The 13601-nt window shown below is 35.0% G+C and overlaps 1 protein-coding gene across 8 annotated transcripts in view; it reads left to right on the top strand.

Moving 5' to 3' along the window:
* The window catches only part of NAV3 (neuron navigator 3), a 570381-nt gene that overhangs the window by 539054 nt on the left and 17726 nt on the right, over positions 1-13601 (top strand). For all 8 annotated transcript variants that reach the window (XM_019803871.2, XM_002923310.4, XM_034644498.1 and 5 more), the window contains 4 exons: positions 2199-2296; positions 4936-5031; positions 5303-5471; positions 6884-7119. In XM_019803871.2, coding sequence (XP_019659430.1) covers positions 2199-2296; positions 4936-5031; positions 5303-5471; positions 6884-7119 — 599 coding nt within the window. The remainder of the gene's footprint in view (positions 1-2198; positions 2297-4935; positions 5032-5302; positions 5472-6883; positions 7120-13601) is intronic.

Raw genomic sequence — 13601 nt, forward strand, 5'->3', positions numbered from 1 at the left:
TGCCTGACCTTTTTGCTCTTATATTCATTTTGCTTTAAGTAACCACGTATGAGAAGCTGAAGACAGTTGTTCATTTGTTTACTGGTAAATTTTTACTTCACTGCTGTCAGGAAAAATTCTGTATTTTAAGCACAGTTTTTAAAAGTAAGCATAACATGAAATGAATAGCATGTTCCAAAGCAAATCTGAGCAGAGAAGTAGATCAGAAATCAGATTAAATGCCTTGTTGTGGAGTACTAGGCCGCTCATGATTGGCCCTTATCCATCTCAACTACTTTCCCCGCCCCCCAACTTGATCTCCACACCCCTGCCACCCAGGGCGTTTGTCTGAGCCTTGAACACACCTAGCTCTTTCATCAAGGCTTTTGATTTGGTTCTTGTTTTCTGGACCCGTTTTCCTAGGTCTTTATTTGCTGGTCTTATCTCCAAACAGCACCTTCTCAAGGAAGCCTTCCAGGATGATCTCGCCATGTAGAGATGCCTCCCTTTGGTTACTGTTTCACTGCTTCATGCCCGTTATTTCTTGCACTTAACACATTCTGAAATTACCCTGTTGAGAATGTATACTCCAAAAGAGCAAGAAATGCATTTGCTTCTCACCTTGGTATTCATTCCTAATGCCCAGCACAGTTCCTGGTATCATTTAGGTTTAATAAATATTTTTGAATATTTGTAAACATTTATAACTGATTCAACAAAGCACTAAAGAGACAATTTGGTCACAGCCTACCAGAAATTTAGATGTAGGCAGCCAACAGTAAGCCACTCTAAACTTCTGGGACGCCTGGGTGGCTCAGTTGGTTAAGTGACTGCCTTCTGCTTGGGTCATGATCCTGAAGACCCCGGGTCAAGTTCTGCATCAGGCTACCTGCTCAGCACAGCGTCTGCTTCTCCCTCTGACCGCCCTCCGTCTCATGCTTTCTCTCTCTCATTCTCTCTCAAATTAAAAAAAAAAAATCTTTAAACCTCTAAGAAAAAGAGCAAGAGGAGTAAAATGACACTTGGCGAAGAGTTTTATTTTTGACTGAGATAAGCAACAAGATGAGAGATTGTGAGCATATTAATCTGGTAAAATAATTAAATGTCTAGTAAGGAGATTATCTTTGATGACTTAAAAATTTCTAGCGAAAATATCCATATTCCTCATATTTTGTTGATTTTTGATTGTTACGGTCTTAGGGCATTTTTTTTTTTTTTACTCCTTTGTAGAATTGCATATTCTTAATTATTAAGGCAATAGAACCATTCTGTTTTCAGAAGCTGTTTGATTAAATTATCATTTCTCTGATAGAACACTCATATCCCTTATCTCTATAAATTTACAGTCAGAGTAATTGAGGTCCCTCGTCACCAGACACATGCTCTTAACACGTAACTGAGTTTCTTTTGTCCACGGAGCACCATATACATATTAACCATGGCTCTATAATAACATTATTGTCAAAGGAAAACATATGTGGGAGAGTTGACGTTAATATTTATCCAAATTGCACATTAATCTCATGTAATACATTTTGAAAATTAATTTTTAATTCCATTTAAAGGCTGGTGCTTTGAAGGTTAGCTAGCTTTACCATGCTTCTGTAAGTCTTAGCTGATTACTAGAAATACTATTTTGGTTTTAAAACTAGAAGTATAATGCTGCGGTTGAAATTCAGTAACAGCACCTAATAATTATAGACATAATATAAGCAGTAATATAGCTGGATATGTGCCAAATACTTGAAAATAATTTCAGTTGACAGCCAATCTCAGCACCTTAGCATTCATAAATTACATGGGTATGGAGCTTGGATATTTTAGGGTGGATAGAAAAATCAAATTGCTTTTCAGTTTGTCACACTTACAATGGTAACTGAATATTACTCAGGTATTCCTCAGTCCTGGGTATAATAGAAAAAGAAACCCCTTATTTCCTCATCTGAAGGCAATGGCCCAGTATGTGGGTGCATATCTATGGAGGCAGAAATAAATTCTTCGACTGAGCCTTCAGTCCATCCACACTAATTCATCTTCTTGAAAGCTGAGATTTTTCAAACCAGTTAGGCTAGAATGGGAAACAAAAAGGCCAAATATTCCCACTGGAGGATATAAAACTATGAGGGAGAAAACAATGACAATAAACAATTCCAAGCTAATGTGACTCTATTGTGGTGTATGTGTATGTGTGTATGTTTATTTCTTTGAAAATTTGGTAGATATTTTGCTAGATGATGCTGGTGATACAACTGGACACAAAGATGGCCGCAGTGTGAAAATTATAGTCTCCATAAGCAAGGGCTATGGCCGAGCAAAGGTATGTTCTTAATCTTAAATCCTTTATTACTAAAGCATGAGCATGAATCAAATGTATTTTATATTTGAATATTTGTCCTGGTAAATACACTATCATCAGTGTGTGTCTTGGCATTGGTTTAATATGTTATAAAAGCGTGAAAGTTAGGGACTCAAAAGAAATGACACCATCCTATAGATAGAAATGTGTCTCAGTACATCATTCTCATTCACTGAAGACAGTATTGGTTGTCAACCATTCTCATTTCTATAACTTCAAAAAAGAGACATTGCTTCCTTTGACATCAACATCTTGTCTAACATGCTTTTGGTGTCACCTATAAAATACAGGTGATATTTATAATGTGTAGTAACATGTTACTAGAGCTGTCAATGTAGTCGTTGTACAAAGAGGAGACTATAAGCTATATGAATATGCTAGACACTGGAAAGATATATTTACTGTACTTAGTATGACAATTCTATTGATGCTACTTGTGTGTATCATTTTTAAGCAAAGTCTAAGCTGATAAGGAAAGTATCTTAACTTTTCTGAAATCAAGTGCTGCTATCAAATCATGACTCAAGACCTTTTTTAAAACTAAAAATATTATTTCAAGCTGAATTTGTAGTTGAGTGGCCAAGAATACAAATTTGTAAGTCTCTGAATTTTTTTCCTATCAAAGAGAAAAACAAAAACTCCTTTGGAACTTTAAAATAATTGAAGTATTGAAGTTTGAAAAGTAAGCACTTGTGAATTTTTACACTGAGCAAATATTCAAAGAATTCCAATGCCATAAACTTTCTGCTTGAGCTGCAGATTTGTGCCTGATTTTCCCAAGTGGGTCTTCATGCAAAAGACTATAATAGTCTCAGTGAAGCTTAAACTATTTCTTATTTAAAAGCAGCTACTTACAAAGGATTGTATGAGCATTCATTTTGACTGGGTTACAATAATACTGGAAAACAAGTTTTCTTTTTAAAAATAATTCTAAAAAGCAATGTTTTTGAACATTGAAAGTAGTTCTCTTAGCCTTCTTGGGCTGTCATAACAAAGTACTGTAGATTGGGTGCTTAACCATCAAAATTTATTTTATCACAATTGTGAAGCCCAATGTCAAAGTACTGGCTGATTTGGTTCCTAGTGAGAAGTCTTTCCTTGCATTGTAGATAGCTACCTTCTTGATACTGTCTTCACATGTCCTTTCCAAGGATTGTGTACTTGGAGAGAGAGAGAGATGGATGTCTCTCTCCTTCTCTGCATATAAGTCACTAATCCCACCATGAGAGCCCCATTCTACTGACCTAATCTAATTTCCTCCTAAAGGCTCCATTTCCAAAAATTATCACATTGAGGGTTATGGCTCTAACATATGGATTTGGGGGAGACATAAACATTCAGTCCTTAAGAGTACTAAAAAAAAAAAAATCACAATGGTTTGCTGTGAATTCTTAACTTTTTCTGGAAAAGGTATTGGCTTCTAACTTGGATTATATCTAAATGGTGGTAATAATCATTTACCCTTATAGAGGTAAATGTCACCGATAAAAAAATCGAGGCTCTGAGGTGGCTAAGTGACTTACCTAAAATCACACTTTTTAAATTAAGTGGTAGATATTCTGTGTTGTAGAATCCATATCTCCTAATATTTGACTCAGTTATTATTCTTTCACCTCTCAAGGATGAGTGCAGTTGGCGACAAGAATCAGGATTGTAACATATCAACTAGCTAATTATATCTACTGCCATCATGATCGCTATGTTATGTAACCATTTCCAGTCATCATAAAAGAGGCTCCACTTAGACTATAAATCTTGAATTGTTTATTGTCCAATGTATGTACAAAGTCCTCAAAATCCCATCCTACAAAAAAATTATAATAAATTTGGGACCACTCTTTGTATTGAAAAGGGATTCTTTGCTTGATAAAATGAGTCCCGTGGGATTTCCTGACATGTTCTTTTAGTGAATTTTCTAATAAATTCAAAATGGGAACTGTTTTGTAAATATGTGAATGCTGTGCTACTGTGGATAACACATTTTTAAAAGATGGATTAGACTTCAGGGGTTTCTGGGTGGCACAGTCAGTTGTGTTCCTCTTGGTTTCTGCTTACTTTGTGATCTCAGGGTCTCTCTAAAATAGATAAAATAAATCTTAAAAAAGACAGATTTGGTTTTAGATATAATCTAAATTAACAAATGAAAAAGCTGAATTTTAGGCTTAGCAAAGAGAGGATCACAAAATGAGTAAGATGAAGTTCTAGGGCTCATATGAAATAGTTCTCTTCCATCTCTGTCCCCATTTCCCTTCTACCACGCTGCTTCTCTTCCAGAATGGACCCACCGCATTAAAGCAAAAGACTATTTTCCCTACTACCAAACTGGTCATAAATCAGTTTTCCATACCATTCCACTTCTTCTCATATCTCTCTTTCGTGTTGTTGCTATTGTTGTTACTTTGTTTATTTGTTTAGTTAGTTTGTTAGGATATGTTTTATTTTATATAATATACTGTATGTGTCTATTACAATAAAACCCATTGGCTTAGTAAACATTTTAGTCTTAATTATTAGTACATTCGTATGTTTTAGTAGAAAATGTAGTAACAAAACAAGATATCTAATTGGGTTTTATCATGTTTTATTTTATTCTTATTTAGGATCAGAAGTCTCAGGCATATTTGATCGGATCCATTGGCGTTAGTGGGAAAACCAAGTGGGATGTCTTAGATGGTGTAATTAGACGTCTCTTTAAGGTAAGTTGTGCAAGATACCCCAATACTAATTTTTGAATATGTTTTATCTTAGATGCTTTCCTTAGCTTTAATAATGTAGACATATCTGCTTTTCCTCGCCTCCGTTTTCAAGTAGTAAAGAAAGCTTTCTCTCTTTGTGCTGTGTGATATTAAGTCTTTTATTACCCATTCCAAAATTCTTGACAGCTAGCTTCATATCCCCATGAGCTTTGTATTTGTTGTAGATGAGTTGAATCTCTGTTTTGACTTCCTTTTTTATGTATCATTTTAGGAATATGTGTTCCGAATCGATACATCCACTAGCCTTGGTCTGAGCTCTGACTGCATTGCTAGCTATTGTATAGGAGATTTAATTAGATCCCATAGCCTAGAAGTGCCTGAACTGCTACCTTGTGGATACCTTGTTGGAGATAATAACATCATTACTGTGAACCTGAAAGGTAAAAACAAAAATGAAAAGAAAAACATAATGGTATTTTTTTAACCAACATTTTTTTTTCTTTCGTCCTTCCATCCTTCCTTCCTTCCTCTCTTTCTTTCTTATTTCAATTCCAATTTTCATATTTGAAAACTGTGTTAACTACATTGATAGTTTTAGCATGAAATGGGACGTATTTATTTTTAAAACACTAGAATCTTACTAAAAACACTAAAATTCAAGTAAATGAAATTCTTTGACTTCTGGGATGTGAAACCTGGAATGTAATTTTGAAGATTCTCCAAGACTCAAGGAAGGGAATGTGATTTAGGGAATTACAAATTTCTAGGTTTTCTCCATTATCATCTTTCATTTAGGGAGGACTCAAAGAATTCCTTGCCTATCCCAAAGTAATATATTCATCACTGTATCTTTGATTTTAAAATATGTGTACTTAATAAATACCCACTGGGAATAGAGAAGAGATGTTAAGAATCGAGGCTAAGAATTCTGTTTGCTTTGGATGATATGATTAATTATAGGCAAATGGAATGTCAAAAGTATACTTGTTCCATAATTCCTTTTTCTTATATGTTAAAGAGTCAGAGCACATCTATATAGACTGGATTAGTAGAGGAATTTGCCAACATTTGATTTTGTGATTAAGGTGCTTGGGTTAGTAAAAGGAGATACTGTTGCTTTGCCTCGTAATTCCTTGCCAAATACCACAATTTTTATTCTCCAAAAGCTTAAGTGGTTGTACAGCTGGGGTTTGCAATGAGAGATAAAAGAGGATGAAGAGAAGGAGAAAATAGGAAGAAAAGGGAAGAACACACACATATATTTTAATATTTGCATTTATTCTTTTTTTTTTTAAAAGATTTTATTTATTTATTTGACAGAGATAGAGACAGCCAGCGAGAGAGGGAACACAAGCAGGGGGAGTGGGAGAGGAAGAAGCAGGCTCATATCAAAGGAGCCTGATGTGGGGCTCGATCCCATAACGCCAGGATCACGCCCTGAGCTGAAGGCAGACGCTTAACCGCTATGCCACCCAGGCGCCCCCATAATATTTGCATTTATTCTTAGCAAAACTGCCACCTTCAAAGGGAAGGAAGATATTATAATAGAATTTATAGTAATTCTTCCATTTCTCCCTGGAAACAAAAGTGGGAAACCTGAACTAGACAGTGGAGGGAAGCCTGAACAAAAGCAACAGCTTACTTTCATTTCATGTTCACTCTGCCTTATTACTAATGTTTTTTTGTCTTAAAATGGCAACACGTGGTTGTGAGATAGAAATATCAAGGAAAACATTTTACAAGGCTTGCATTCTTATGACTAATAAAACTCTGTTGTCGGTTAACACTATATTTTAAATTCCAGCTTCTGTAGAACAATAAGGCGTGTTCTTCCCTTTTTTTCTTCCTTCAGGGGTAGAAGAAAACAGTTTGGACAGTTTTGTTTTTGATACACTGATTCCTAAACCAATTACCCAAAGGTACTTTAACTTGTTGATGGAGCATCACAGAATTATACTCTCAGGACCTAGTGGTACTGGAAAGACCTATTTAGCAAACAAACTTGCTGAGTATGTAATAACCAAATCTGGGAGGAAAAAAACAGAGGATGCAGTTGCTACTTTCAATGTGGACCACAAGTCAAGTAAGGTAAGTCACAAACTCCTAAGAGAACTGTTGCTATTTATCCGTAAGTGTTTTAAGCAATTAAGCTATAAGATGGTGTAAAACCCATTTTCAACATGGAAACATACCATCTCTTTGACTAAAACTAAAATCTGGTGGATGACTAAACCCTGTTTCATGAATTTAAGCAAGACTGCTATTCAGTAACATTCAGTTATCAGGTACTTCACAAGCATTGGGAACATACAGAAGAAAATGATGGTCTCTATTGTCTGATTTCTCTTAGACATCCATTTGGAAAGTGTTGGAGTAGAAAAAGATCCATGCAAAGTTCTGTAGAAGCAAGAGGGGAAAACATAACTCTTCCTGGAAGAATTAGAGCTTTATAAAAATTAATACTTGACCTGGCCTTAAAAAATAGGTGGGAATTAACTGGGGTGTTACAGCAATGGGGATGTGGGTATGATTAGATTAGTCTAGGCAGAAATTCTGGGAGTAGCAATTTGCTTACATTTTATTTCTATAGGATTTCTGCTTAGGAACCTTAGGAAATTGAACCATATTTCATTTTGCCATCATATTTCATTTGTACCATAATAATCAGCTTGAACACTCTCAGCTATTAAATAGGCATGAGGGGGCTATAAAACCTAGCCAGTACTTTAATATATTATGAGTAAAAACAAAGAATCCTAAAAAGAAAATAGTTAATGCCTAACATATTCCTAACACTAGAATATTTTTTCCTATAAGTACTCATTACATTCTCAATCAAGTGAAACTAAGCTTCTCTTAGGAAACTGTGTCTGTTATGTGCAATACCTTGATGGAATCCACAGGATTCTGGGTCATATTATTTCTCCAATGATAACCTGGTTAGATGATCTAAACTGACCCAGTCTCTCTGAAACTTCAGGCCTACAAATTTTCAGAAATAAATGCAAGTCACAAAATTTAGATTAGATTCTTGAAATAAAACAGACATATAGTTTAGTGAACAAAACATTCTTAATATTATGAACAATAATATGCCAAAAAACTGGACAACCTAAGAGAAATGGGAAAGCTTTTAGAAACATACAACTTACAATGACTGAATCAGGAAGAAATAGAAAATCTGAATAGACCAATTACTAGTAAGGAGATTGAATCAGTAATGAAAAATCTCCCAAAGAAGAAAAGCTCAGGACCAGATGGCTTCACTGGTGAATTTTGTTCAACATTTAAAGAATTAATACCAATCCTTCTCAAACTCTTCCAAAAATTTGAAGATGAAGGGACACCAAAACTCATGAGGCCAGCATCATCCTGATACCAAAACTAGAAAATGATACCATTAGAAAAGAAAACTATTAGCAGTATCCCAGATGAATATAGATGTAAAAATTTTCAATAAAAGTATAGCAAATCAAATTCAGCAGTACATTAAAAGGATTATTCACCATGATCAAGTGGGATGTATCCCTAGGATACAAAGATAGTTCAACATATAGAAATTAATCAATGTGATATAGTACATTAATAGAATGAAAGAAAATAAATCACACGATCATCTCAATAGATGCAGAATACATCATTCATGATAAAAACTTAACACATTATGTTTAGAAGGAACATATCTTAACAAAGGCCATATATGACAAGCCCACAGCTAACATCATAGCTAGTGGTAAAATGTTGGTAGCTTTTCCTTTAAGATCAAGAACAAGACAAAGATGCTACTCTCATCACTTTTATTCAACGTAGTACTGGAAGTCCTAGCTAGAAAAATCAGGTGAAGGAGAAGAAGGAGGAGGAGGAGGAGGAGAAGGAGAAGTGGGAGGGGGAGGAGAAAAAGTATCAGAATCGGAAAGGAAGAAGTAAAATTCTCTATATGCAGATGACATGATTTTATATATAGAAAATCCTAAAGACTCCACAAAAAACTGTTAGATCTAGTTAATGAATTTAGTGAAGTTGCAAGATATAAAATTAATATACAGAAATCAGTTGTGTTTCTATACACTAAAATGGATTTTCTGAAAAAGAAGAATAAAGAAGTTGATCTCAATTCATCAAAAACAATAAAAACAATAAAATACTTAGAAATAAATATAACTAAAGAGATAAAAGATCTCTACACTGAGAACTATAATACATTGATGAAACAAATTGAAGAAGACACAAATAGATAGATAGTTATCTCATGTTCAGGGGTTGGAAGAATTAATATTATTAAAATGTCGGTACTAACAAAATCTATCTATAGATTCAATGCAATCCCTATCAAAATTCCAATGGCATTTCTTATAGAAGTAAAAATAAAAATACTTGTAAAATGTATATGGAACCATGAAAGACTCTGAATATCCAAAGAAATCCTGAGAAAGAAGAACAAAGCAGGAGACATCACACTTCCTAATTTCAACTATACTATAAAGGTATAGTCATCGAAACAGTATGGTGTTGAAATGACAACAGACACGTAGAATTGGCAGACACGATGAAACAGAATCAAAAGTCTGGAAATAAACCCAAGTCTATACCATCAACTAATATTGGACAAGGGGGCCAAAAATACTCAATGGAGTCTCTTCAGTAAATGATGCTGGGATAATTGGATATTCACACGCAAAAGAATAAAACTGGACACATATTTACATTACTCACAAAAATTAACTTTCAGTGGATTAAAGGATTAAATATAAGACCTGAAACCATGAAACTCCTAGTAGAAAACATAGAAATAAAGCTCCTTGACATGGGTCTTGGTAATGATTTTTTTAAAATGACACTAAGTACAAGCAACAAAATAAAAAATAAACAAGTGGGAATACATCAAGCTAAAAACTTCTGCACAACAAAAGAAACAATCAACAAAGTGAAAAGATAGCCTATAGAATAGGAGAAAATATTTACAAACCATACATATCTGTGAAGGGGTTAATATCCTAAATATAGAAGAAACTCATACAACTCAATAGCAAGAAAACATATGACCCAGTTAAAAAATGGACAACAGACTTGAATAGACATTCATTCTCTAAAGAAGATATACAGAAGGTCAACAGACACATGAAAAGATGCTCAACGTCACTAGTCATTAGGGAAATGCAAATTAGAACCACAATGAGATATCACCTCATGCCTGTTAGAATGGCCATCATCAAAAAGACAAGAGATGACAAATGCTAGTATGGATGTAGAGAAAAGGGACCCTTGGACACTGTTGATGGGATTGCTAATTGATATAGTCACTATGGAAAACAGTATGAAGGATCGTCAAAAAATTAAAAATAGTACTGCCATATGATCCAGCAATTTCACTTCAGAGAATGTATCCAAAGGAAATGAAAACACCAATTCAAAAAAATATCTGCACCCACATTCATAGTAGTATTATTTATAATAGCTAAGACATGGAAACAACTTAAGTGTTCTGAATGGATGAATGGATAAAGAAATTGGGGTCTGTGTATGTATACACACACAATGGAATATTATCCAGCCATTAAAAAATGAGGAAATCCTATCATTTGCTACAAAATGGATAGACTTTGAAGGTATTATGCTAAGTGAAATAAGTCAGAGAAAGACAAATACTGTATCATTTCACTTATATGTGGAACCTCAAAACAAACAAACGATCAAACAAAAAAAACTACCTGAGGAAGAGGTTGGGAGGACAGGAATTGTAAGAAAATGGTTAAAAGGTACAAACTTCCAGTTATAGGATGAGTAAGTACTCGGAATATAATATACAACATGGATGACCATAGCTAACAGTGCTCTATGATGTATAGGAAAGTTGTTAAGGGAGTAAATACTAAGAGTTCCCATCACAAGAAAGTTTTTGTCCTTTTTTCTTCTTTCTTTTCTTTTTTATTGGATCTATATGAGAAGATGGATGTTAGCTGAACCTGTTGTTCGGTAATCGTTTCACAATATGTGTAAATCAAATCATCATGCTATTCACTTTAAATTAATGAAGTGATATATGTCAATTATTTCTCAATAAAAAATGTTCTTAATGGAGTAGTTTATTAAGTCCCTATCACTGACCAACAGTGGGATCTAAGGCAGATTGCTGAATTTCCTTTGCCTTGGTTTTCCCACCTGTAATATGGGAAACGTATTAGGGGCATGGTAAGAGCTAAGAGTATGTGTATGTATGTGTGTGTGTGTGAGAGAGAGAGAGAGAGAAAAAGAGAGTGAGGAGGAGATATATATATATATAATTAATGTATAATGGCTTTCAATAAAGATTGCTTTTACAAATATAGACCTGTACAGACATCACTCTCCAAACTTTGTTCAACACTGTCTCATATGCAGTTTTCAAGAACAATGATGTACATAAAACATGCTGGGATCTCTTAAAATTAAATAAATATAGTACACGAATTCCAAGTATTTTGTTGGAACTCAGCCCCATTCAAACTGTTGTTGAACCACCCATTCTCATTTCAACAGAATAGAGACACATAACCTGAGGCTGAATATGTGCCTCTTCTCTAAGCAGAAGTATGAAGAGCATAGCCATTTGTTTGCTTCAGCCTACGTGTTCATTGCCTCCTGTGAATGCTGCGTCTCCTCAGGATGTTATTTAAGAAGTGTTTTTACCACCATTCGTTTTCTTCTCAGCCAGAACGATGAGAGGATTAGGTCCCTCAGCCATCCTTAGTGTGTTATTTGGATTTCCCCCAATGTTGGTATGATGGAACTCTTTAGAAGTGACTTCCTTATGAAAAAAACAAGTGGTTGGTAAAAGGAGAATAGATTTGTTACAGGAAACCATGCCATTTTGACAAAGTTGGGAATCACTTAAAATCAAGTTTTGAATAAAACAGAGTGATTTGGGCTTCATTAGGATGTAGTTTAATGTGGTATAATACAGTTGGTTAATTTACACTAATAAAATTTACTCTTATATAATCACTTACACTTATAAAATTTGCCTCATCCCCAAATCTATTGTTATAAATAGGTTCTTTTTATCTCAGTTAAAAAAAAAAAAAACTGTTTAGTGTTTGGAGATGTTCTTTTTTTTTTTTAAAGATTTTATTTATTTATTTGACAGAGATAGAGACAGCTAGCGAGAGAGGGAACACAAGCAGGGAGTGGGAGAGGAAGAAGCAGGCTCATAGCAGAGGAGCCTGATGTGGGGCTCGATCCCATAACGCCGGGATCACGCCCTGAGCCGAAGGCAGACGCTTAACCGCTGTGCCACCCAGGCGCCCCAGAGATGTCCTTAATCAATAATATGATATAAATCTTTTTTTTAAAAAATTGTGACCAAATATTACCAGCGCTCTTATTTTCTTTTTCTGAATAAAATCACTTGTGTCATTAATAGGTCAGCTTAATGTTTGTTATTACAAAAATAATGAAAAATAAAAGCATTGCCAAGAGCATTGGATCAGAATTAATGATGCTAGGAAGCAGTAATAGGAAAAATCCCTGGGCAAATCACGTGGCATTCAGCACCAGGAAAGCACAAAATACAACTAACAAACACGTATTGTTGTTTTCTGTTTGTAAGATATGAACGAGCTGTCAGTAACGCTGGATACAGTACTTGCTAGAGAATTTAGCCAAATCTTGCCAAATTGTCAGAGAACACAGAGTGGGTTTTGTTTGTTTGCTTTCCTTTGCTTTTATGTGAGGCGGGAGGTAAGTGAGAATAAAGGAGTAGGGATGACTAGTTGAGATTGACTGAGGGACAGCTGCTAGCAGTGCAGATTTACTCAAGTAAAGGGTGAACGAGGCATGAAATAATAATAAATCCTGTCCCTAAAAACTGAAGCTGTGTAATGGCTGACGTGCATTATGCTGTGCCACAGATAGCACCGAAGAGACAAAGCCGAAAAAGCACTTACTGATGCAAAAAAGATCAAGCAATAAAACCATCAAATGAAAAAAATCTTTTCATGTATGGCACCTCTGCATTTTACATTCTGTCCCTCTTCCTGCTCTTCAAGCCCTCCCTGAAGCCACCAGCTGGAATATTTTGATCGAGAGCGGTACACATAAACAATTATACTTTGTGACATTTGATACAGCGGGCCCAGAAGGCTAGAGATGGATTTAGTAAATAATATGTGGCCAGCTGAAAACACTTGGAATGTTAGGTAGGAAAAGATCAGAAGACTGGTCTTGGCAGATTCATTTTTGATGTGTCTGGAGTCAAAACCAGAGAAGGCAGTGATCAACAGCTTTTGTAGTTCTCTGTATGTTTTCAAAGTATGGGATTCATCTCATTATCAATGTCCATCTGGAAGATGGACAAAACATCGGAAGTGTTTTCTTTTGCCTAATTAGATTCTGGGCATGAAACTTTTAATGCTAATGCATCAGCACTTCAATTTAATATTTAACCCCAATTAAGCTACAGTGGGGATTATAAAGTGATTTCAAAGGGGTCTGAGAAAAACTCTTAAGTTATATGACGGAATTTTTTGTGTATGCCTATTTCCACTTGCAACTGGTCCATAGCTTTCATTAGATTCCCAAAGAGGTTTATTACC

The sequence above is a fragment of the Ailuropoda melanoleuca genome, chromosome 15, assembly GCF_002007445.2.
Source record: "Ailuropoda melanoleuca isolate Jingjing chromosome 15, ASM200744v2, whole genome shotgun sequence".
NCBI lineage: Eukaryota > Metazoa > Chordata > Mammalia > Carnivora > Ursidae > Ailuropoda > Ailuropoda melanoleuca.